Source organism: Dreissena polymorpha, chromosome 7, assembly GCF_020536995.1.
Source record: "Dreissena polymorpha isolate Duluth1 chromosome 7, UMN_Dpol_1.0, whole genome shotgun sequence".
Lineage (NCBI taxonomy): Eukaryota > Metazoa > Mollusca > Bivalvia > Myida > Dreissenidae > Dreissena > Dreissena polymorpha.
The window spans coordinates 52,128,947-52,155,668 of record NC_068361.1 but is presented as its reverse complement, the minus strand read 5'-3'; the positions used below and the strand labels follow the sequence as shown (position 1 = coordinate 52,155,668).

The 26,722-nt window shown below is 34.5% G+C and overlaps 1 protein-coding gene across 1 annotated transcript in view; it reads left to right on the top strand.

The window, feature by feature from the left end:
* LOC127838111 (cell adhesion molecule 1-like) overlaps positions 1 to 25,179 on the top strand; it is a 33,746-nt gene extending 8,567 nt beyond the window's left edge. Inside the window, exons 5-6 of the mRNA XM_052365681.1 lie at positions 23,300 to 23,424; positions 23,809 to 25,179. Of these exons, the coding sequence (XP_052221641.1) occupies positions 23,300 to 23,424; positions 23,809 to 23,835 (152 nt within the window). The 3' untranslated portion in view covers positions 23,836 to 25,179. The remainder of the gene's footprint in view (positions 1 to 23,299; positions 23,425 to 23,808) is intronic.
* Positions 25,180 to 26,722: the final 1,543 nt, after the last annotated feature.

The following is a 26,722-nucleotide window of genomic DNA, read 5'->3' as shown; positions in this document are numbered from 1 at the left end:
TTGAAATAAAAATAAAAATGCAACATGCATGGTTCGTATTTTCAACAGTAAATCACCCAATTTCGCCATAACGTTGTTTTAATTTTAATAATTGAAAAATGTGCATAAAAATTGCAACATATTTAACAATAAATATAGCTTATATGCCATATTAAGTCAAATTACGTTAGAAAATAAATAAAACTCGTCGCAAAAAAGTATACGTCGTCGGCAGGATTCGAACCTGCGCGGGAATATCCCAAAAGATTTCTAGTCTATCGCCTTAACCACTAGGCTACGGCACCTAATAGTAAGCTCTTCAACCTTCGAAGAAATCGCGGGAAATCATTAGAGGTGCGCTACCTTAAGGTATATTTCCCTTTGTCGTATAGATCTGTGTGTAACTTACAAAATATTATGCTTTTAATGAACATTTTTTTACTTAATTTTGTGTTTTATATGCTCTAAATATGTCCTTGTAGTATAAATGCTTATATAATATGCTTAATCTTTCTTTCTTTCAGCTCAATATACACATGTTATATAGATCTATATACAAAAGTTTTGTCGGGAAATAGCTCACGAGCTAATGTTTATTGTTATTCACATCCGACGTTAAAGATTCTTGTATCTTGTATCTTGTACAGTGTTTTGACTACTTCACTAGACAGGGCGCACGACGAAACAACTGGAGCAAAACAATAATCTCATCAGTCAATACAAAACTTAAATCCGGTTCTTATAATAATACAATAACAAAGATTTGTAATTCCATTTTCTGTTATTCCATCCGTTTATCGACTTTGATTCTAAAGCACACTTTTTTAAACGATTGCATCGAATGCTTAACACTGTCACCGTAAACACGATTTACGAAATCGAATGTCGAAACGATTATAATAATTTTATTTCTATCGAAGCTCCCAAGTATGCATGACAACATCGTCGGATACCCACGACTAATTCATTCCGTTACTCTCCAGCATTATCTCGATAAATGGAGAGTAGCGGAATGGGTCGAACGTGGGTATCCGACGATGGCATGACAAACACAAAATCCGAAACACGTTTTGGAATCGTTCGATGCTTAAATTTTTTTTAACTGTTACATAAAAACCATCCACGTCCGAATTGTTGTCATAAAATTCAGAGAATCTAGGTAGTTTCGTCATTGAAATTACGTCACATGAGTTACGTCATAAATTGCGTAATTAATTGAATGAAAATAAAAGTACGGAAGGCTTGTTCTGTTTAAATTTTAGTAAAGGACCAAAATAGTATGATATGTGATATAAACGATAACACACGGCAGAGCTGGGCTGGACGCCTAAAATCGGCCCTAGCCGCATAATGGCCATCGGGCCAAAGGCCCTCGGGCCGTTATGTCGGCAGCGGGCCAATAATACACGTCCGGCCCAGCTCTGCCGTGTGTTATTGTCTAAATATAAGAGCCAATTTAACAGAAAGTGCTCTTTTGGTAAACCGAAATTTCAACGCATTAAACCCAAGATAGAAAATGAACTTCTTGCTGTCGCATCATAAAACCCAATGCCAGAGCCTGTCATGGCATTTTAATGAAGCGACGCAACCACATGTATATATAATCGATTTAATGTGTGCACATATTCAATTGCGTATCAAATAATAATATACTTTGTACTTCATAAGTACAAAACTGTTTATAATGTACAAATTGAAATTTTATCTTACTATATCATTTGATGATATATTTTTTTATTTTAAGAATACTAATCATTTTAAGAAAACTAATAATTTTAAACCGAATTTCCTTCAGGATCTTTTTATATTTCAAACAGTTATAATTTTTATTTATTTTCAGAAAATTAATCCTTTTAAATCGAATTTGCTTAAAATCTTTTTTTATTTCTAACAGATGTGAAAAGGTATATGATGTATATAATCGTTGAACACTTTTATAATTTTTAGAACCATCGTTTCTAGTAGCTTTTTTAGATATATATAATGATTTTGAACTGCTTTTCTGTGTTTTATGTACAAAAGTGAGACGTTAAAAAGCTATTCTGTCTGTCTGTCTGTCTGTCTGTCTGTCTGTCTGTCTGTCTGTCTGTCTGTCTGTCTGTCTGTCTGTCTGTCTGTCTGTCTGTCTGTCTGTCTGTCTGTCTGTCTGTCTGTCTGTCTGTCTGTCTGTCTGTCTGTCTGTCTGTCTGTCTGTCCGTCCGTCCGTCCGTCCGTCCGTCCGTCCGTCCGTCCGTCTGTCTGTCTGTCTGTCTGTCTGTCTGTCTGTCTGTCTGTCTGTCTGTCTGTCTTTCTGTCTGTCTGTCTGTCTGTCTGTCTGTCTGTCTGTCTGTCTGTCTTTCTGTCTGCCACTGTGCACTGTGAAATACAAACTACTTCTTTCTCAATCGAATGGCGGTCAATACAGGGTTTTAAATAATGAAAAACCTAAATTTTAATTTTAGAACATTGTAAATTTCGGAATATGAAACATGAAAAAACTCACTTTTAAAGAAACAGTAATTAAAAAATAATATGTTTCTATATCAGTTTGGAGTCGAGTCCCTACGGTACGGAGTATAGATGCGTATGAATCAAAACGCATATCTGCTACTGAATTACATTGTGCGAAAAGATTTTATGTACAAACATTTATTTTCCGTCAAATGTATTGGGTTGCCCAATTGTTCGTCGAAAAGCGATGACTTATTGTTTTTACATAATGTTCTTCCATGCATTTTTGATTTAAGGAAGCTTATAAGTGTAATAATAGAGAACAATTATCCTAAAAGTGTTCACTTATGAGTGTCAATCATGTAGGACCAACAAATTATAAGTGTTAAACATAGAGAACCAACAAATAACAAACATGACCCTTTCCAGCAGAATTGATCGACGAGCTATATTATGTAAATGACATTAGTTTGAATATGTTTATTTAATACAAGTTGACATTATTTATACATAGATTATCATACAACATTACCCATATTCGCATGTTCGAATAGGATTAGAACGAAAGACAAAGTCGTATATTATTCTTCTCCCTTGCTATATAAAGAGTTGCAAGTTTTCGGACATAATTGGCTATCTAAGCAAAGTGACAAAGTGAACAATATGTTGAGACAGAAAAGCTCCAATTATAGAGTTATATTTGCTGAATAAAATTAATAGATTGACATGTTTGAAAAGGGTAAGAAATTAAGAGAAATGTTTTGGAAAGAGAAGAAAGAAGACGTTTGTGAAGACTTGTTTTCGTTCGAACATAAAAAGAAAAGAAGTGTGTGACTGGTTCTGTAGCATATTTACGTATCAAATCGCTTACTATTTATAAGAAATTTGTGAACTACATCAGCTGTTTTAGTATTGGTTAAGTAGTCGCCTTTTTCTTTTCCATATAAAATAGTTTCAATGCATGTGACAGAATAAATTGATATTGTGTTTATTAGTTCACCACGAATATGTTTATACTGAATGCATTCAAGGAAGTAGTGTGCCGTAGTTTCGTGAAGTCCACAGAGACATAGAGGCGATGTTATTATGTTGCGTCTGAAAAGATAATCATTTAAGGCGCTACACTTTGTTCTTAAGCGCGTATGTAACATTTGGGAGCGTCTTTCGCCATATGAAAATAAAGGATTTGAGATCGGTTGTTCACTGTTAATTAATCTTTTGAAGGAATTAAGCATTTTTGATGTCGTCGGGAAGACGATTTCATTCGGATACAGTAGATGGTAAGAAAGAAATTCAATATAGTGATGTTCGAGCTTGAATTGTTTGTAAATATGATGAATTTCATAAAGAGCATTTGAGGCAAGAGAGATTGATTGTAGTTTGCGACATTGGTGGAATTCATTGTATACATTTATATTAACTTGTGTTTGCGTCTGCGTTGGCTGATGGTGTTCCAACCACCCTAGCTCATTTAAAAGGTCTTCGAATGAGACTAAACGTGTGCATCCAGATGTTATTCGCGCGGCTTCAGTGTGGATTTTTTTCAAGTCCATCTTTTTCATATTGTGAACACTTATCAAAAAGAGTGTCTGAATATTCAAGAATTGGTCTTATACAACAAAAGTATATTTTTTATTGAGTTTTTCTTTCAAGATTTTTTTTAATCGACGCATTATATGGAATAGTTTCCATGCTTTTTCTTTTACTATGTGCATGCCAAAGTCAGTCATTAGACATAAATACACCGATATGTTTATGGACGTTAACAAAATTATGCATAGTCAACGGCGGATGAGATGGTTTGTTTATTTTTCTAGGTATAAGCATCGATTCAGATTTTGAGGGGTTTAAGCTTACCAACCATTATCCGCAAATACAATTTGCGTAAGGTATATAATTTATATTCACATTTACAAACACCACTAATATTAAATCATTGTCATAATTAAACAATAGTGAATACAGTACTGTGTGTGCTAAAACGTGATGTTTACGTTGTCAACTACCCCTCATGTTCCTCGTAAAGCGAAATATCTAATCGTAAATATACATCATTATGTATGCACGTGTATAAACTTACAGAAAGTGAATGAACTATTTTCAGTCTCAGACACATGACATCAACACTCTGGTGTTTTTAACATTCCTCGATCCCTTACCTCATCCAAAGCCTTTCAAAGTATCAATTTTAAGACACTAATGTCTATTTAACTAGTACAAACAAAATTACAAAGAAAATAAAATGGATTCAATTGAAGAATTATCGATATATCTACACTCAGTACACGTCCTTGTTTGAGTACAATGCTGCTGTGAAATCACAAAAGTGCACAGTTTTTTTGTAAGAAATCATGTGCATTATTTCTGCAAAACAGAAAATACTAGCAATAAATTCACAATTATACATAAGAACGAAGTCGTCCAGACAAAAACGAAATGAAACATTAAAATGGGAGGAAGAACTATTTACATATACGAATAATGGCTTTCAATATTAAGCGATGACAAAATGTGAAAATAAATAAATATAAAATAGCTAAACATTAAATTATGGACTTGGTTAGCGCCGGTGTGACGTGAAACTCGTCAGACCATGAAAAGGGTCAGATAAACGGAAAACACAGAGCACTGCGCATGCGCAATAGAACATAAATAAACAAAATCATATGCGTGAGAACCGTCAGATACAGGTAATATTGAGGAACGATTCTTTCCATTATTTAATTATAATTGCAACAGACACATGCCAATCTATGCATAATATTTCATGTATAACTACGATAACAATTTACTTTCAATTTTACTGCAGTTATTTACTAAATGTATCTTAACGACATCGGTGCGCAATATCGCTACTTCACTTCGGTGCGTTCAACTTCAACGTCTCATTTAATAATGTATTAGACTAATGCGGACACTTGTGCTGAATGTGCTTTTTATACTGAACAAAAACAATTTCGTCCCAAGTGAGATAATTTCTTTTAAGACTGATGTCTTAATAGTCCAAATAATTAGACGTAATCTACCGATGTAAATCGACCTCATATTTATAGGAGTAATGTCTTAACAAAATACAGGCGAAATAATTATTTTCAGATAGTTCTTTTGTAACTGACCTAAAGCCTTATCCATAAAGTTTATCTAATGGCTAAATAACAAAAAATATACCCCTTTATAGTATATAGACTACCATATAGGGGTATATTTTTGTAATATTAGTTATTATTAGTTTTATGGATAGAATTTCAAACTCCTGTGGGCCTAGCAACCCTGATTTGTTGATATCTTTCTTCTCGATCTGTTCAGACTGAATGGCAGTCATCATTTTTATAAGAACACACTTAACAATAAACTTGTCATGATTTTGATATAAAGCATTCTATAAATCGTATACATGAATGATCACCAACACACTGTTAATAGTGCTCGATTGGTCATTGTCGGCTCGGGTACTACTTACATGTACCCCGGGTACTCTTAAGTATACTTACATGTACCCCGGGTACGGTAAATATACTTAAACGTACCCGGGAAATTTAACGCTAAATCAGACGTTGTCAGATTTTTTTTTAAATATTAATTATATTCATATTTATGTCTATTTTTCTGTAAAATGGCCTCTATATTATCGAAACTCATACTCAAAAAGCCTGTTGACACAGTTTTTTTAAAGATAAGTTTGTTTAAAATAATCGGTAGCGCGTTTTACGACATCGGATTTTAGGCGGGAATACAACTCGGGTACAGTCTAATATCGAACGGGTACGATTTCGTTTATTTACCGTACTCGGGGTACATGTTAGTATAATTAAGAGTACCCGGGGTACATGTAAGTAGTACCCGAGCCGACAATGACCAATCGAGCGTTAGTGAATATTTTCCAAATTATTTTCATCTACACAACATGTGTAGCAAAGTTGGCAACTGTATATTTCAAAAAATCCAAATAAAATGTAAAATTCTAGGAAATAAGGATAAGTCAAAGATTAGATATTTTATAAATTGTTTGTTAAAAGAAAGTGGCTAGCCGTACGGCCGTGTACGACTTGCCAATATACTTTATATAAGCTAGCCATACGGGGCCGTACGACTAGCCTATATTGGCTTGTCGTACTGCTCTGTACGTTTAGCCTTTTCTATAGGGAATGTTTAGCCATACGGCTATTATAACAAATAAATATATTGATTAGTTATTGATCTACATGCAGATTTCTTTGCCATGCATCATGAGAACACGTGCTAATACACAGTCCTCCAGCTAGGATTTGAAAAGGGCAGGGGGGGCTTTTTTGTCAAAAATGCACTTTGGACACGCAGTATTTTGTCAAAAGGGCACTTTCGAGCGCGCGGGCGTTTCTGGAATGCTTCCTCTTGCATGTTAATATATGTGTTATTAATAATTGTTAGAATATAATATTCCCATTATTATTAAACAATTTAAATATAATGTCTACAATGAGGAATAAATTAATTACATGTATAATGTATCGTAATTAGGTAATAAGAGATTTTTTCATCATCATATATAAAAAAATAAAAAATAAATAATAATATTTTTTAAGGGCAGGGGGGGCCCTAGGAAGGGCAGGGCCCAGGTTCGGGAGGGCAGGGCGGGGCGCCCTTCAATTTAGGCCTAGCTGGAGCACTGAATACATGTACTTAAAATTGTGTGCTACCACGCAGGCTGATTAGATGGTAATTGTTTTTTGCTACATGAACGTCACGCAAGATAATTAGTGCATTTGTTTTAGCTACTTAGATAGTGAAATTCCAATTTGTGCATAGTATATAAAGGGTGTAAAAAAGGGAGATATGAAAATGTAATTTATTTCGCCAAACAACAAATACAGCAATTAATATAAATCACAGTTATGTAGTATTTAAATACGCATTGTACATTGTACATTAATTCCTTAAACCCGGGTTCCAGACTTTGAACCGCGTTTCAAAGTCTCTTAACTCTATAGTTAAGAAACGACCAATGAAACTGTGACATTTGCCTTCTGATTGTGGTTTAACCTCCGCTGATTGGTTGTCTCTGAATTATGTAGATAAGAGATTTGTATCTTTTTTAGACGCACTTTGAACCGCGGTTCAAACTCTTGAACTCGGGTTTAAGGAATAAATAGATAACTGTTAAATAATAAATGTGCATTCCGCGCGTCTTAACCCCAGTTTAAGACTTTGAACCGCAGTTTAAGACTTTAAACCGCAGTTTAAGACTTTGAACCGCAGTTCAAAGTCTCTTAACCCTATAGTGAAGAGAGAACCAATAAGGAATTAATGTGCAAACGGCACTTTGAACTCGGGTTCAAAGTTTCTTAACTATACAATTGACTGTTAAATAATTAATGTGCATTCCGCGCCTCTTAACCACAGTTTAGGACTTTGAACCGCAGTTCAAAGTATCTTAACCCTATAGTTAAGAGATGACCAATGAAGTCGCGGTATTTACCTTCTAATTGTGGTTTAAGCCCCGCTGATTGGTTGTTTCAGATAACAGATTTGTATCTACTTTTAGACACACTTTGAACCGCGGTTCCAAGTCTTGAACCCCGGTTTAAGGACTTCATGTGCAAACGGCTCTTTGAAATATATAGTTAACTATTAAACCGTGGTTTAAGGAATTAATGTGCATTTCGCTTGCCATACCACTGCCTTATTAAAATGATCATTCATTAGTGAAGATATTCACCTATAGACAGTTGTGATAAAGAGATCTTTATCAAGCAAATTGTTGGTTAAGAACCTTGAAACTGTCACACATGGCAGCTACGAGCATATGTGCACATGGTAGCTACGAGCATATGTGCGACCCTGCACTATTTGGATTTTTTTTATCTGACCCCTGGGTCAAAAGTTATGGGGGTTGGGGTGGGGCCGGGTCAGAGATTTTCATTCATTTTTGTAGGCTATTTTACATTCACTTCTTCATTTTTACACCGATTTACTGCAAATTGATACTGAACCTCTCTTATTACAATATGGTCAATGTCAACTATGCCTGGCCCCATTACCAACCCTGGGGCGCCCCGCTAACAAAGACCACACCCACCCAAAATTGCCTTCTACTATAACTTCTTCATTTCTACACTTCTTATTGATACTGAACTTCTCTTATGACAATTCGGTCAATCTCAACTATGCATGGCCCCATTACCAACCCTGGAGCGCCCCTGGGTCAAACATGCGGTGTGGGGATACTCGTCGGCCTCTACCGCGCCATTTCTAGTTATTACATGTATAAGTTTATTACTGCCTGTGAGATTTGTCAGACCAACTCTTTGTATGCAATAATGATTATGATGATGATGGTAGTGAGGGTGACTTGTCTTTCTCATAAAAACATTATATTTACTGTCCATTAGTATTGTCAGACCAACTCTATGTATGCAATAATGATGATGATAAAAGTAAAAGTAGTGGTAACTTGTCTTTGTAATCATATAAATGATTACATGTTTATTACTGCCTGTGAGATTTGTCGGACCAATCTATGTATGCAATAATGATGATGATAAAGGTGGTAGTGGTGGTGACTGGCCTTTTTCATGATAACATGATTATCACTGCCCATGAGATTTGTCAGACCAACTCTATGTATGCAATAATGATGATGATAAATGTGGTAGTGGTGGTGACTGGCCTTTCTTACGATAACATGAGTATAACTGTCTGTGAGATTTGTCAGACCAACTCTAAGCATGAAATATTGATGATGATGAAGGTGGTAGTAATGGTGACTTGTCGTTCTCATAACACAAGTATAACTGCCTGTGAGGTTTATCAGATCAACTCTATGTATGCAATAATGATGATGATAAAGGTGGTTAGTGGTGACTAACGTCTTTCTCACAATAACACGAGTATAACTTTCTGTGAGATTTGTCAGACCAACTCCAAGCATGCAATAATGATGATGATGAGGGGGTAGTGATGGTGACTTGTCCTTCTTATGATAACACGAGTATAACTGCCTGTGAGATTTTTAAGACCAACTTTAAGCATGCAATAATGATGATGATGAGGAGGTAGTGATGGTGACTTTTTCTCATGATATCATGAGTATAAGTTTGCCCGTGAGGTTTATCAGATCAACTATCTGTTTGCAATAATGATGATGATAAAGTTGGTATAGGTGGTGACATGTCTTTCTCATGATAACATGATTATTACATCCTGTGAGATATGTCAGACCAACTCTCTGTATGCAATAATGATTATGATGAAGGTGGTAGTGGCAGTTACTTGCCTTTCTCATGAATACATTGATAATTATATCCCGAGAGATTTGTCAGACCAATTTTATGTATGCAATAATGATGATGATAAAGGTGGTGTACAGGAAGGTGGTGACTTGTCTTTCTCTTGATTACATGATTATAAGTGCCTGTGAAATTTGTCAGACCAACTCTCTGTATGCAATAAAGATTATAATGAAGGTGGTAGTGGCGGTTACTTGCCGTTCTCATGAATACATTGATAATTACTTCCCGTGAGATTTGTCAGACCAACTCTATGTATGCAATAATGATGATGAAAAAGGTGGTAGCGGTGGTAACTGGCCTTTCTCATGATAACATGAGTATTACTGCCTGTGAGATTTGTCAGACCAACTCTAAGCATGCAATAATGATGATGATGAAGGTGGTAGTGATAGTGACTTGTCTTTCTCATGATAACACAAGTATAACTGCCTGTGAGGTTTGTCAGATCAACTCTCTGTATGCAATAATGATGATGATAAAGGTGGTATGGGTGGTGACTTGTCTTTCTCATGATAACATGATTATTACATCCTGTGAGATGTCAGATCAACTCTCTGTATGCAATAATGATTATGATGAAGGTGGTAGTGGCAGTTACTTTCCTTTCTCATGAATACATTGATAATTACATCCTGTGAGATTTGTCAGACTTACTCTATGTATGCAACAATGATGATGATAAAGGTGGTGTAGGTGGTGACTTGTCTTTCTCTTGATTACATGATTATAAGTGCCTGTGAGATTTGTCAGACTAACTCTCTGTATGCAATAAAGATTATGATGAAGGTGGTAGTGGCGGTTATTTGCCTTTCTCATGAATACATTGATAATTACATCCCGTGAGATTTGTCAGACCAACTCTATGTATTCAATAATGATGATGATAAAGGTTGTAGCGGTGGTGACTGGCCTTTCTCATGATAACATGAGTATAACTGCCTGTGAGATTTGTCAGACCAACTCCAAGCATGCAATAATGATGATGATGAAGATGGTAGTGATGGTGACTTGTCTTTCTCATGATAACACGAGTATAACTGCCTGTGAGGTTTGTCAAATCAATTCTCTTTATGCAATAATGATGATTATAAAGGTGGTAAAGGTGGTGACTTGTCGTTCTCTTGATTGCTTGATTATAAGTGCCTATGTGATTTGTCAGACCAACTCTATATATGCAATAATGATTATGATGAAGGTGGTAGTGCGCACTTGCTTTTCTCATGAATACATTGATAATTACATCCCGTGAGATTTGTCAGACCAACTCTATGTATGCCATAATGATGATAATAAATGTGGTAGTGGTGGTGACTGGCCTTTCTCATGATAACATGAGTATAACTGCCTGTGAGATTTGTCAGACCAACTCCAAGCATGCAATAATGATTATGATGAAGGTGGTAGTGCGCACTTGCCTTTCTTATGAATACATTGATAATTACTGCCCGTGAGATTTGTCAGACCATCTCTCTTTATATAATAATGAAGAAAAGGGGGCATATAGTGATTTGACTGTGTGTCTGTATGTCCGTCTTTCCGCCACACTTTGCGTTTAGGTTTCGAAAAATGCTCAAAACTTCTATCTTCTTGAGATATAACCTTCATATTTGGTATGCATGTGTATATAGACAAGGCCTTTCCCTACGCACACAAATTTTTACTTGACCTTGACCTTAAACTTACGGTCCGCGTTTAGGTTTCGAAATCTGCGTTTAGGTTTCGAAAAAAGCTCATAACTTCATAATATCAAGCATTTATAGGGGGCATAAGTCATCCTATGGTGACAGCTCTTGCTCTGTTTTATTAACAGGTGAACGGACGACATTATATGTTTGGCTTATTTTGTTTTTCAGATAAATCAAGAGTTGTGCTTAACGTGGGACATTGAACACAAAGTAACAGCTGCATACCACCCACAAACAAACGGCCTTGATGAAAGGACCAATCAAACGGTAAATTTCAAACTGTTTATCACTGAGATGTGACTGTGTTTTTGCTTATTATTCACTATAAATTTTAACCAAGCATTTGCCAATCTGTTTTGTCTTTGTGTGTGTACTGGGCCTTGCTCACCCTTAAATTTACACACAAGATTTTCCAAAATTAATCATAAAGAGAGATAGGTTCCTCCTCAATTGCTGGTACATGTAATTCTAACGAAGCCTTGAAGATTTGGATTTCTACCCTGAAGACTTTAGCTGGTTCAATATCGATTCTGTACAATATGTGTAGGGAGCGTAAATATTGTCTTAAAAATTTTCATTGAATTCATTAAGTTGCATAATTAATACCAGAATAGTGTTCAATATCACTTTATGTGCTTCTGATTTGTTAAAACCTCACTAATTGTCTGATTTTTGTTAAAGGGCCTTAAGCAAATTAGTCAACGACGTACAGAACGATTGGAATGAAAGGCTTGATGAGGTTCTTTTCGTAATTCGGACCAAAAAACAGTCGTCAACAAAATTCAGCCCATTCTTCCTTCTGTACGGACGGGAAGCGATGTACCCGAGTCAGTTGCAGACTGTGGCTCTTGATGTATGTAAATTAAGCATCTTTGATTACATACTTAATATGTTGCTGACAGGAGTTTAGATGAAGATTTAATGTTTTCCATATCCTGTGTCAATTTAATTGTGTAAGTCCCACATTCTTTAACATATCCTTGTTATGGAAAGCCCTAGAGTGCAAAAGAAGGGGGCAGCATAGCACTCTCTTATTGGTTAATCCCTCCTGCCCCTCCTGGTTGGTCAAAACCAAAAATACCAAACAAGTGCTTAAATTTTATACATTTTTAGCTCACCTCAGAACTACGAGCACATGCTGAGCTATTTATGCCCCCGGTAGGGTGGCATATAGCAGTTGGACTGTCCGTCAGTGTGTCAGTCAGTATGTTAGTCTGTCCGAAACAAAATATTAACGTTTTCCATAACTTTTGCAATATTGAAGATAGCAACTTGATATTTGACATGCATGTGTATCTCATGAAGCTGCACATTTTGAGTGGTGAAAGGTCAAGGTCATCCTTCAAGGTCAAAGGTCAAAAAACTAAATCCAAGGGAAATAACAAGCTTTTAAGGGAGATAATTGCTATTTTATATTTTTTGGCATGTACATATCAATTCCACAAGGGAAGTAATATTTTTTTTAAAGATATAATAAAACCAAATTTTAAGGTCACGGTCTTCCTTAAAAGAAAAAAATACAATCCAAGGGAAGTAATAAGCTATACAAGGGAGATAATTTCTAAACCTGCCTTATGATATATTTAAATTTTATTTCAAAGCGGCGCAATAGGGGGCATTGTGTTTCTGACGAATACATCTCTTGTTCAATCACCTTTTGTTTGTCGTTGGTAATGCGTCATCATAATTACCTCGTGAACCTTCCCTTTCAGGCCACATTTATTGTCCAATCTTCCTGAAACCTGGTAAAAAATGTGTCCCTATTATATTTTTACCAAGTTTGAAACTAAGTTGCCAGAGGTCAAGAATTAAGTCACTAGGTAAAATTAAAGAAAAGGTTTGTGAACTCCCTAGTTTCATGGCTAAATCTTTACGAAACTTGGTTAGAATCTTGACAATATCCAGGCCGAGTTCAAATCTGGGTCAGTGAGTCCAAAAACCGGGTCAACTGTTTAAATTTTACCAAAATCTTGTGACTTCTATAGTGGCCACATTTATGACCCAATCTTGACGAAATATTATTTTTGAAAATACCTAATCCAAGTCATGTGTATCCAAAAACTAGGTCACTAGGTCAAGTTTTGATTATTTGGTTACCTCAAACTCAGGTGAGCAATTCAGGGCCATACTTGTTAAACAACGAGTATATTTCTTGATCACCACCTAAATTATAAGTGTTTAGAATAAGGATTTCTCTAGAAATATTTAATAATTACGTCAACTTTTATGTTGTATGTTCAATTTATGTGCTTTTTCTTTTACAACGATATATTTCTTGTTCTGTCTACATAATAAGTTATATCTTTTGCTCAAAATTTCATCAACTACACTTATGAATAAACACTCACTTTGGAAACAAACAGGGAAACAAAAATTATGTTTTATGTTTTGTCAAACTGAAAGGAAAACAATTCTGGATATTGACATATAATGGACTATTTTCTCCTTCTTAAATCAAGTACTGGTATGTTTCATTCGAAATAAAGAAGTATATTTGTTAAGAAGTGTTCTTTAGAAGAGTAAAAAGACTATTGTTTGTTACGCAAATGTAATATTAATCAGCAAAAGCAAAAAAATTATGAACAATACTTGTTCCTTTTTTTATGCCCCATTTCGAAGAAAAGGGGGTATATAGTTTTCGCACTGTCCATCGGTCTGTCGGTCACTCTTTTCGTGTCCGCTCTCTAATTCAAAAAGTTTTCATCCGATCTTTACCAAACTTGGTCAGAAGTTGTATCCAGACAATATCTAGGTCAAGTTCGAATATGGGTCATGCCGGGTCAAAATCTAGGTCACGGGGTCACTCAGTGCATTTCAAGGAATTAGCATGGTGTCCGCTCTCTAATTGAAGTAGGTTTCATCTGATCTTTACTAAACTTGGTCAGAAGTTATATCAAGACAATATCTAGGTCAAGTTCGAATATGAGTCATGCCGGGTCAAAAACTAGGTCACTGGGTCACTTAGTGCATTTCAAGGATTTAGCATGGTGTCCGCTCTTTAATTGAAGTAGTTTTCATCTGACCTTTACTAAACTTGGTAAGAAGTTGTATCAAGACAATATCTAGGTCAAGTTCGAATCTGGGTCATGCCGGGTCAAAAACTAGGTCACGGGGTCACTTAGTACATTTTAAGGATTAAGCATGGTGTCCGCTTTTTTTTGTCTACTTCAAAGCAGTATTTTAATTCTGAAAATGTATTAAATATGAAAAAATAAAGAGGGTGATATATAGAAAACACGATAGTTATTTTTACAGCGAAAAAATATCTACAAACTGCAGCAGATGACATATGTAACAAACAACAAAATTTAAATATTGAACACCTTTTATGCAGCAAACTAATAGTTTAATTAAATGTACGCGCTGTATTTCTCAAAAACATTTACACAGTTATACTTTTATGCAGTGACAAAGTTACAGTTGAGGGCATCCGTGTGCTGTGGACACATTTCTTAATTGGTGGATTGTTTTATGATGTGCATTTGTCTTTTTTTCATCAGGACATAATAGGTGTATTGTCCGACCCAGACATGATTGAAAAACAATCCAGTGTGCGAAAGCAACAAACAGAAACCGCAGGAAAAGTTGTACTGGACAATATGTCTAAAGCCAAAAAGACTTAATTCAAGCCAACAACAAAAAAAGAAAATTTAATCAAATACATGTTGTGGCTAGGGTGTTTAAGTTCAATGCTTCGAGGGCGGCGAGAAAAGCCAAAGGAAATCTTGAAAAAAATACACTGGACCATATGTTGTAGACAATATTAAAGGGAATATTGCAACTCTAAAAACAATGAGTGGACAGGTTTTGAAGTCTGGAGTGTCTCAACAACTTAAAAATATTTGTGGAATCAGCAGTGGAATCAGAAGAAAAATGCTTAAAGCTTCAAACAGGAGTCGGCAGAGTAAATACAATACAATGTATTTGCAGTTTTACAGAAAAGCTAAGTGTTTGTCCAGTCAGCTCCTTCATTAATGAGGCTTTAAAACTAAATCAAGGTCAAATACACCGAATACGAAAAAGTAAAGATGGGCACTAAAATTTTGTGTGTACATGGTTTACCTGCATAAATAATTTTGAATTGCATATTTATTTAAATTATAGAACAACAAAGTAAATGTTGAAAATGGTTCATGATAGTTCTATGTATATTGTTAAATCACTCATTTTAGGGCAATTATAATTGTTTGTTTAAAAAGGCAATCTTACTGAACATTTGCGGATTTTAGGTGATATTGATACTGATTTTAAAGTGATGCCATGTTTTATAGTTAACTTGAATGTACAGATATTTTTCAATTCCTTGCTTTGTAACTGAATATATGTATTTTTTACCACCTTCCTGTAACCTTTAATTTAGTGTTTTGTTGGAAATTGAGATTTTCATGTTAAAAAGTATGCATTATTCAAGATAGATTAAATCAAAGACAAATGTTGATAAGTGCACATTGATAATATTTCATTCACTATGTGTGTAGTTTCCTATCCTTCACACGAATCAGTAATCATGTAAGAAACAAAAATTTGTTTGCAGCTGGTTGTAACTGCATGTGTAATTTCTATTGATGGTTTTAATAACATGTGATTCAATTAGAAATGCATTTCTCATTTTGACCACTTAATAATGGATAATCAGAGGATATAAAAAAATCATCAATTAACATAATGAAGTATTAATAACACCATGTTATTTGGGTACAGACAACTGTAACATTTATTAATGTATATGAATCATAATTACTATATGTGCTCATGCATACATGTTGATTATTGTTGATGTCTTAATAAACCAATAGTATATTATCAATATGTGTTGTTGCTCGAAAATATGTTTTTGTAGCAGGAAGTGCTTTGGGCTCGATTAATGTGAGAACTCCACAAAATATTAATAAAATCCTTCTGTGCCTTTTATTTCTAAAAACAGAAGTAGCCAGTTGGTATTACACATCTCCTAAACAAGTACAGCAAAATGAAACTTAAAGGTTCTATAAATAAATCCTAATTTTTTTATAACATCTTATCCACACACGAAATATTGATGATTGTGGTGCTCAAATCGCAAAACCAACTGTTTGGCAAAAATAATGCAGATGGTTAGATTATTATAAGGTCCAGAAAAAACAAACTCTGGAGATAATAATTGATATGATAATCATTGCTTGACAGAATCACAATTGACCTAAATATTTATTTATTTATGGTGATGTATTTTTAAATGTGTGCCTTAAGATTCCAAGAACATATTGACTTAAAATAAATAATACCGATGGCGGAATTGACTTATTATTTCATGTTCATGAACCGGTTTTAAAATACTTTGTAGACTTATCTACTAGGTGGTGAGGATTTTTAGACCACCTCAAAAGGTGATAAACTTCAACTATATTTTGACCTAGGCCAGTAACCGACTTAAGAATATTATGCAAACATAATACTGAGGACTGATGAGCCTGTTGTGTCTTATATTATCAATGCTATTTAAAATGTTAAGTCCATTTCCACCTTTAGACTAATAATAACAAGCAAATTCATTAAATTGATATTCCCCGCAAAATAAATTTTGATTATTGATGGGTGCAGAATTTACAGAAAAGGTTATTTGAAGGGTTGTACCCTTTCTCACTTATTTAAAAGTTACAACATAAAAACAATGGGCAATAACTCTTATTTAATAAAGTGAAGGGTTATGGTTCTATTTATGAGATATAGCCCTGAAAAGTTACATCATACAAAAACAATAACAAGAAAGGGCAATAACCGTTATGTAAGAAAGTATACGGTTATGGCTCTTGTGCATTGATAATTATACATCCATGAAGTTTCATGTTAAAATCTTGTATAGTATCTGAGATATAGCCCTAGTAACATCATACCAAAACAACAAAGAGCAATCACTCTTATTTCAGAAAGCGACGGGTTATGGTTCTTGTGCATGGCACCTCTCCTCAGCAATATTTATACACACATAAAGTTTCATGTTGAAAACTTATATTGAGTTTCTGAGAAGAAGCCCTGACAAGTTTGTGAGAGACTGCACTGACAGACAGGCAGACGGTACATTTTAGTATATTTAGTGTAACCGGGGTACAGTTAAGAATACTTAAGAGTACCCGGGGTACTTTTAAGCAGTACCCTAGCAAAACCGACAATGTCCAATGGAGCTTATTGACAGAGTAAATAAATGATGATAGTGTTAACTTTGATTGTGTGAAATATATTATAATACAATAATTTTCTTGAATTGAGTGTACATGTGAATTAGCTAAAATAATGATAAAAACAACGTTTATGATTATACATTTCTGGAATTGAATTTTGTTTATAATCATTTTTTTACATTTTTTATCTGAAATAATATATATATATATATATATATATATATATATATATATATATATATATTCTGAAAATATTTTCTTAAATCAATGTTATATATTTCTATTAAAACACTGCAACACCATAAAGTACACATTAACCTATTTCTTTACAACATAATGCATGTACATAATCGATATATATAACATTTGAAAAGAACATCGTTTAAAAAATCAAATGTGTGCATGGTGTTAGAACTACTGTTTTGATATCTTTGTTGTGAACAACGTCTTTACGTTCACCGTCCGAAAAAAAGATTTCCGAAAATAATTGCAAGGTGTTAAAACGCGAAATGAATTTGAATATAAACAACCATTCGTAAAATATTATTTGACATTTTTCACGGCGACTGATCTGAGCAATCTCACGGGGGTACTGTGAGAATCGTCAGATTTCCGGTTTATCTGACAGATCTCACGATCTGACCATATTCACGCTACACCGGTGCAAACGTAAAAAAAAACTCAAAATACACACCTGAATCAATAAATCAACGAGTTTCAGAGTGTAACGTTATTTCAGAAGAATTATTTGCATACACACTATAGCAAAAACTGAATGTAAAAAGCTTAAGTACCCTTCCTTCGGATCTGACAAGCTGGCATCACGTAGAGTTTGGGAACATTGTTTATTAACATATGCCAAATAGAACACACATATATGAAGACTGAAATAATAAATAACGATTTTGAATACGGTGATGCCTTTCACAAATCTATATACACGTTCACAGACGCACATTTACAAAAGGAAATAAACAATAATAATTTAATGCTTTAATCACAACAGTCTTGTAGACGATTGCTCATTGGCGAACAAGTAAAACTGCACATAATTAAACAATAACGAGTGCAAAAAAACAGTATCGTGTGCGACAAAATTGGTGACTGGTGCCGACTGTCTTTTACTCCACAAACTGCGACGGCCCTGGACTACGAGGAACGGACACCCACAGAGGCCGCGAATTGCCTGGACAATGAAGAAAAAGTATATATGTGCGCCGACAAACAATATCATTTTGTATTGATAGATTTAATTATTGACCAACTTCTTATCTGGTGTAATCAGACCTTTTATGTTCAACATTACATTTTTTAGGATGCTCTTCTTAAGAACACCTTTTAAGATTAGAGATCACGAGGGCATTTCACAAAAAGTAGAAATGGAGAAAGCGAAATTGAGAATAAATAATTTTCGATAAGTTTGCACACAGATTCGATATTGCTTAAATGTAAAAATTAAACTTGGTAATAAACCAGTTCTAGAAGACCGCAAAACAATTTAATAATGGAATAATAAACATAGGTACCAGTTTGATTTTTGAAAACACCTAATCTTTGTATTGGGTTTATATTAGTTATTCAATATTCCAAGAATGCAATAGTGTAAAACTGGTGTGATGAATATGGACGCTAGATCCCTTTCTAGACAGCTTACCTTTCTTGTTGATATGCGTCCCTTGGCCCCATGGAGCAGCATCTTCTTGTTCCACGCACTCTTATACTGGAACCATATCTAAAATGAGAGAACACGGGCACAAGGATTACATACACGCGCATTGTTAAACCATATCTGGGCACCTATTAACTGTACTATTCTTAGACTTAAGTCTAAAAATAAAGAATATTATTTTAATTTAATTATTCAAGAATTGCTTTATGTATAACATTCTTCATGGTTAAGAGCAAATGTCGTGCACGAGATTATTTCATACTCACACATGGCAACCATCACTTTTTGCTCAAATACGGTTTTAGAACTTTTTGTGTCATTCATTCAATAGACTTTAATTGAAACTCAACTAGTTGCGAGGTATTAACTATTTTTGCAGTTATCGTGTACTTGTGTCATATAAATAGCGCATGTTCACATACATTTGAGGTCCTGTTAATTTGACTTATTATACACACCCTCGTAGATTTAAGTCCCATGTATTTGACGCGTTGAGATACGCGGAGACGTTTTGAAAAAAAATATTGCAAGTAACCGTATAGCACTTTTGCGGGTAACATCATACACATATGCTTATCAAAACATGGAGATCAAATATTAACACTGATCTGTGTTACATAAACAACTGTATAAACACTGGCTGGTCTTATTGGAAAAACAAAATGCATATGATGTTCGGGTTATTATGATAGTTTACAATGTATTCGAATGAGGTGTTTAAATAGTTAGTTGTGTCATTTCTGCATTCCTTCAAATGAATGTAGTTGCGCGTTATACATTAATATACATGCAGTAAGCAGATCATTGAACTATCACAATATTATACAAATATCGCAATCTATAGAGGGTGAAATGACGTATAGTCAGTTGGAGGAATGTGATGTCAACCGAACAAACAAACAAAAGGTAACTTCGTTTGAAATCCATTATAAACCTGCAAAATCAGCCTTCCGTTCTTTTCGATACCGGCATTACGTGTACTCTGATTTTAGACGTTATATGTCAACAGGATGTCGTCAGATTACTATCGTATTACTCATCGGTAAACAGTGTAATACGATAAATATAATTTATTGGTTTCATGTTTGTTCAAACAAACAAAATGTAACTTGTACTCAAACAACGATATGTACTTGAAATCCATTATAAACCTGCAGAATTAGCCTTCCCTTCTGTTCGATACCTGGCATTACGTGTTCTTAATTATAGATGTTATATATGAACAGAATGCGATCAGATTACGATCTTATTACTAAATGGTTAACAGTATAATACGATACAATTTAATGTATTAGTTTCATGTTTGTTCAATTGTCTATTTATAAGAAAGTGTTTTAAAGTTTCAGTTATCAAAGATACCTAAGTAGGTGTTTCCGATCGTGACATAAGTGCTTGCCTACAATCACAATGGCACATACATAATCTATTTTTAAAAAGCGATGCATTTAACGTTCATTATCTATCTTGCCTGTGACTTGTCATCATATTTAACATAGACTCATAAATAAACGAGATGTAAAGCACTTTAGACAAGCCACATTTACATCACATTTAGCCTATGGATTTCTTCAATTATTGGAAATAAGGTACATCATTAAGTTTGATAAATACAACTTAAAGCTACTTCTATTAATATCTGCATATTGAGCAGGTAAACCAATCACAAACAACGCGCGCAAATTTAGTTTTTAATAATGAAGGTCCATTTTTAACATATATTCAAATAAAGTCACATCAACGGTCATTTTGTCATGTTAAATAAATGTTTAGATCTGAATATAAAATCCGGTCATGTCTTTTCTGAAACTCTTAGATTCCAAACACGTAACTGTATATTTGTTTGTTGATCACCTTCACATTAACTATTTGTATAACTGTAGCTAAATTCACACAATAATTACTAATATTTTAAATAGAGGCTCGGGTCACATTATCTATGGATACAGCCATTGTTCGCAAGGGAGACCAATTGGTAATGCGATGTCATCTGTCCGAAAGCGGCAATTCTGTTCACTGGTTGACGGACCAGACTGGGATATATATCGAACGAGTGGCCATGAGCAGCAATATAACAGAATGCAATTTCCTTCTCCAAAGTCCTACAATGGACTGTGACTGCCGTAATGACCTTGAATACGTCTGCACAATTTTGTCAGTAGAAGCAAACGACACGGTCTGATCTTGGAAATGTGAAGTAGAACTGAAAGGAGTTACCTACAGCAGCAATAAAATACAGATTGTTCTAGCTTGTATGTATACGTTCATATTGTCCATACTTAAAACAAGACTCGCATTGGACGAACTTTTGGATTCATTCATTTCTATATTACATATCCGTAATATACTGATACGGAAATTTAACCTTAGTGATCGTAAAATTGTTCAATTCGTTCAAACCTAAATAAAGTAAACTAATATGTCCTACCTTAATGCATGACTTCACATACGTATGCATCTATTGTTAAAAGAATATACAAAAATGTAAAGATATTAAGTAGAGGATCACTAAACGAACTGATTTGTTTTCAGGCACCATTAGTTTTGGACAGAACAGTTGTTTTTCATGCATACTAATGTTTGCAATGGCAATGCTGATTTCAGAGCTTGTAACCTGGGTAACGGTCACACCAAACCTTAGCATACTATCCGTAATAGAAGGCGCATATGTCCAATTTACATGCAAAACATCGCCGGGAGTCCCCGCTACGACCGTCCGGTGGTTCAAAGCAGAACACAAGTCCGGCATTCCCCATATGGAATTCACGGATAGTTCTCAATTCTCCATACACACTAATATATCTGGCACGATCAGTTCATTGCAAATACTACCAAGGCGGAATGACAGCGGCATTGCCATATATTGCAAGGCGATGAATAACTTTACCGAAGTTGAATCACAGAGGAGAGTGGGCCTGAATGTCTTGCGTACGTGTAAAATTGTTATCACAAATAATACTCGTAAGAAATGTCCGTCATTTTAAATCAGTAAAATATATATATCGTGTTACTTCCTTTAAAAAAAGAAAACGTAAACATCTACAAACAGAGACTATGCTTTATAACTTTTAGTTTATAAAATCGAAGAAAAGGTTAGTTAAAAAATAGTGAATAATACAGCATTGGGCATGCTGCGGATTTGTTTCTCACCCTCATATCCTAATTTCAAGTGGTCATAATTATGTTTAACGTCCCTGGCATATAAACGATTAGTCCCATATTAAGTATAAATATCTCGGTCATTTATTAATGCAACACGGTATAGAATGTGCCTATATGAGATAAACTTCCTCTTTGACGAAATATGGTTCAATTATGTTTTTATATTCGTGTGTTTTATATATTAAGACATTAGTATTAAAACATAGTTTAAACGTATATGCATTGCCTGCTAACACATTCCTTTGCCATTTGCAGATGGGCCTAAGGTTCAAAACATGAATGACCAAATGGCTCAGGAAGGCAGTCATTTTCAGTTCGATTGTCCTATAACCCCTGGCAATCCGTCGAATACATCTGTTATTTGGAAACGCGAGAAATCTAGCGCACAGTGGTCCTCTAAGACGTTAACAATACTGACAGTAAATATTAGCGACGCTGACGTCTATACGTGTACAGCGTCTAACATGCTTCTTCCGACCATAGGATAGTCACAGACGCGGATTGATGCTGGGAGCTTTCGTCTTGTGGTTGTTCGTAAGTAAATGTTTGTTAAACATTGTCTTATGCGGTAATCGTAAATATTTACATGTATTGAAAGAGCTGGTGTTTAAGCTAAAAGCATATGATATCAAAATAAAGCGTTTTCTTACACACAAAACAACTCATATCATATCATGAAACAAAAACAAAATGGTAATGACAGCCATAATGTATTTGGCAGATAAGTATTTATGAGACTCCTTACATATAATGAGGCTTTAGTATATTTATTTTTCCTTTGCATCGATATCATCCGCGGATATCGTGGACTATTGCTCAAGCAATGACGCATGAATCTTAGTTTCGTTATTTGTCTATATCGTTAAACCATGTAAATATAAAGTACAACATGTAACTATGAACACTAGCGTTTATGTCATTTTCATATGCGCTATGTGTTTCTTTTTACAGCGTGCACTGACGTTAAACCATCTTACACTGGATTTATTGTGGGCGGTATAATTTCTTGTGTCACTCTAGTAACTTTGTTGGTGTGTTTACTGAACTACGTCATAGATGCATCAAGAAGAAGAATGGTGAGCATTCTTTCTTTTTACGTGCTACATCAACTTCAATACCCGCTTGGTGAATGCATTAGATTAACCGAATGTCGTTGACTATACAACTAAACGCTCTATTGTCCGTTTCATGTTTTTAATGTTAGTTATTTTTATATATTTGCAAACACACGGAAACATAGATTACGGATTTGCTGGCCGCTTCACTTTTGAAATAGACTGGAGTGTTAATAAGATTTTTACAATCTAGCCACGCTATTTTGTGGTTTAAGAGGATGATTCCTTTAGAAGCTCTTCTATAAAATATTCCCTAATAAGATATATAAATCAACATTTATAAAGATTTGAGAGTTGGCGCACGAGATGGAAATTGATGTTGCTATATTTTGCTTTCTCTTTCAGCCACATTGGACCATTTTGAAACCGTAAAACACGTAGCAGTCAGCGTCTTGAGCGCTAGGATTACTGATCTCGAAGTATAAACCCGTAGGTAAAATGGACTATGAAGTCTTTACTAAGCTATACGACACAATGGTGTGGCCAACAATAAGCTACGGAGCTGCACAATGGGGAATACAGGAATTCACATGTATAAATGCCGTCCATCACAAAGCCTGTCGCTTCTTCCTAGGTGTAGGGATACATACACCAAACGCAGCAGTGACAGAAGACATGGGATGGACCCCACCATACTTTCCGACAGTGGAAATCAGTGATTGAACAATGGTTTCGCTTAAACAGGATGGACGATAACAGACTTAATAAACAGACTTATAGATAAGTCAACCCTGTATAACTATGCAGACGACAATACCCTTTCCTTCAGTCACAAAAACTTAAATACCTTTAAGAAAACATTTGAATCAGAAATTAAATCCCTGATACACTGGTTCAATATTAACCAAATGCAGGCAACCCCCGATAAATTCCAGGCAATATGTGTAGGTAATAAGACTTATATAGAAGTTAAATCATTTACTATAGGTCAAAATGAAATTAAATGTGAACAAAAAGTAAAACTCTTAGGAGTGGAACTTGATTACCAGTTAAACTTTGATCCACAGGTTACAAATGTATGCAAAAAGGCAGCCAAATGTTCTCCAAAGACTAAGCAAATTCCTGAATGTAAGCACTAGGTTAATAATCTTTAAATCTTTTATCCGGTCAAATTTTAATTTTTGTCCTCTTGTATTGCATTTTTGTAGCAAATCCAACACAGAAAAACTAGAAAAGATACAGTTCAGAGCCCTAAGAATTGTTTTTAATGACTATGAATCTAGTTATGATACACTACTAAAAAAGGTTAACAGTACTACTCTTCACTTAAACAGGTTACGCCTCGTTGCGTCAGAAACATTTAAATGTATACACAATCTTTCCCCAGAATATCTTCAATCCTTGGTTAAAGTTAAATCCTCTACCTATAATTTCAGATTTTCAAACATCCTTGAGACACCACAAGTAAGAACAACAAGGTATGGCAAACATTCCTTTCGTTTTGAGGCTGTACAGGTGTGGAACAGCCTCCCAGAGGATATTCGCACAGTCGACAAATATAAAGACAAATATAAAGACTTTGTACGGCTGATCCGTACCTGGACAGGTTCAAAATGTAAATGCGCCATGTGTGAGTAACCTGCTTCTCACATTTTTTGCTTGCTTGCTTGTTTTTTGCTGTCCTGCTTATATTATTTATTTATCTGTCAGTTAACCCCTTGTTTATTATCCTTGTATAAAGTGTATATGAGTTTCTTGTGTGTTTAAAAAAAAATAATAATAATAAATAAAAATAAACATGTATATATGTGAATATATGTGCTATGTAGATGTTTTTCATGTAATTAAATATGCTTTTTTATACTCCCTTCTTGTGTGTTTTTAAAATGTTATAAACATGTATATATGTGTATATCTGTGCTATTTATTTGTTGTACTATGTAGTTAGTGTGCATGTGCTTGTATATGCTTTTTAACATGAATTGTGTGCTATACTTGTTTTAATATCTTAAATTTTAATATAGGTCTGCAATGCTTTGTTTGTACAACTTATAAGTGTATAACATATGTTTTAATTATGAACTATGTAAAAACAGCTCCAGTATAGTTTTAAGGTATATTTCTTTTTGTCGTATCTGTGTGTAACTTACAAAATATTATGCTTTTAATGAACATTTTTTACTTAATTTTGTGTTTTATATGCTCTAAATATGTCCTTGTAGTATAAATGCTTATATAATATGCTTAATCTTTCTTCCTTTCAGCTCAATATACACTTGTTATATATATACAATTGTTTAGTCGGGAAATAGCTCATGAGCTAATGTTCATTGTTATTCACATCCGACGTTAAATACAGATTCTTGTATCTTGTACAGTGTTTTGACTACTTTAGTGACTTAACTAGACGAAACAACTGGAGCAAAACGATAATCTCATCAGTCAATACAAAACTTAAATCCGGTTCTTATAATAATAAAATAACAAAGATTTGTAATTCCAATTTCTGTAATTCCATCCGTTTATCGACTTTGATTCTAAAGCACACTTTTTAAAGCGATTGCATCGAATGCTTAACACTGTCACCGTAAACACGATTTACGAAATCGAATGTCGAAACGATTATAATAATTTTATTTCTATCGAAGCTCCCAAGTATGCATGACAAACACAAAATCCGAAACACGTTTTGGAATCGTTCGATGCTTAAAAATATTTAACTGATAAATAAAAACCATCCACGTCCAAAAGACAGAGAATCTAGGTAGTTTCGTCATTGAAATTACGTCACATGAGATACGTCATAAATTGCGTAATCAATTGAATGAAAATAAAAGTACGGAAGGCTGGTTCTGTTTAAATTTTAGTAAAGGACCAAAATAGTATGATATGTGATATAAACGATAACACACGGCAGAGCTGGGCCGGACGCCTAAAATCGGCCCTAGCCTTATAATGGCCCTCGGGCCGTTATGTCGGCAGCGGGCCGATAATACACGTCCGGACCAACTCTGTTGTGTGTTATTGTCTAAATATAAGAGCCAATTTAACAAAAAGTGCTCTTTTGGTAAAACCAAATTTCAACGCATTAAACCCAAGAGAGAAAATGAACTTCTTGCTGTCATGGCATTTTAATGAAGCGACGCAACCACATGTATATAAAATCGATTTAATGTGTGCTCATATCCAATTGCGTATCAAATAATAATATACTTTGTACTTCATAAGTACAAAACTGTTTATAATGTACAAAATGAAATTTTATCTTATTATATCGTTTGATGATATATTTTTTTATTTTAAGAATACTAATCATTTT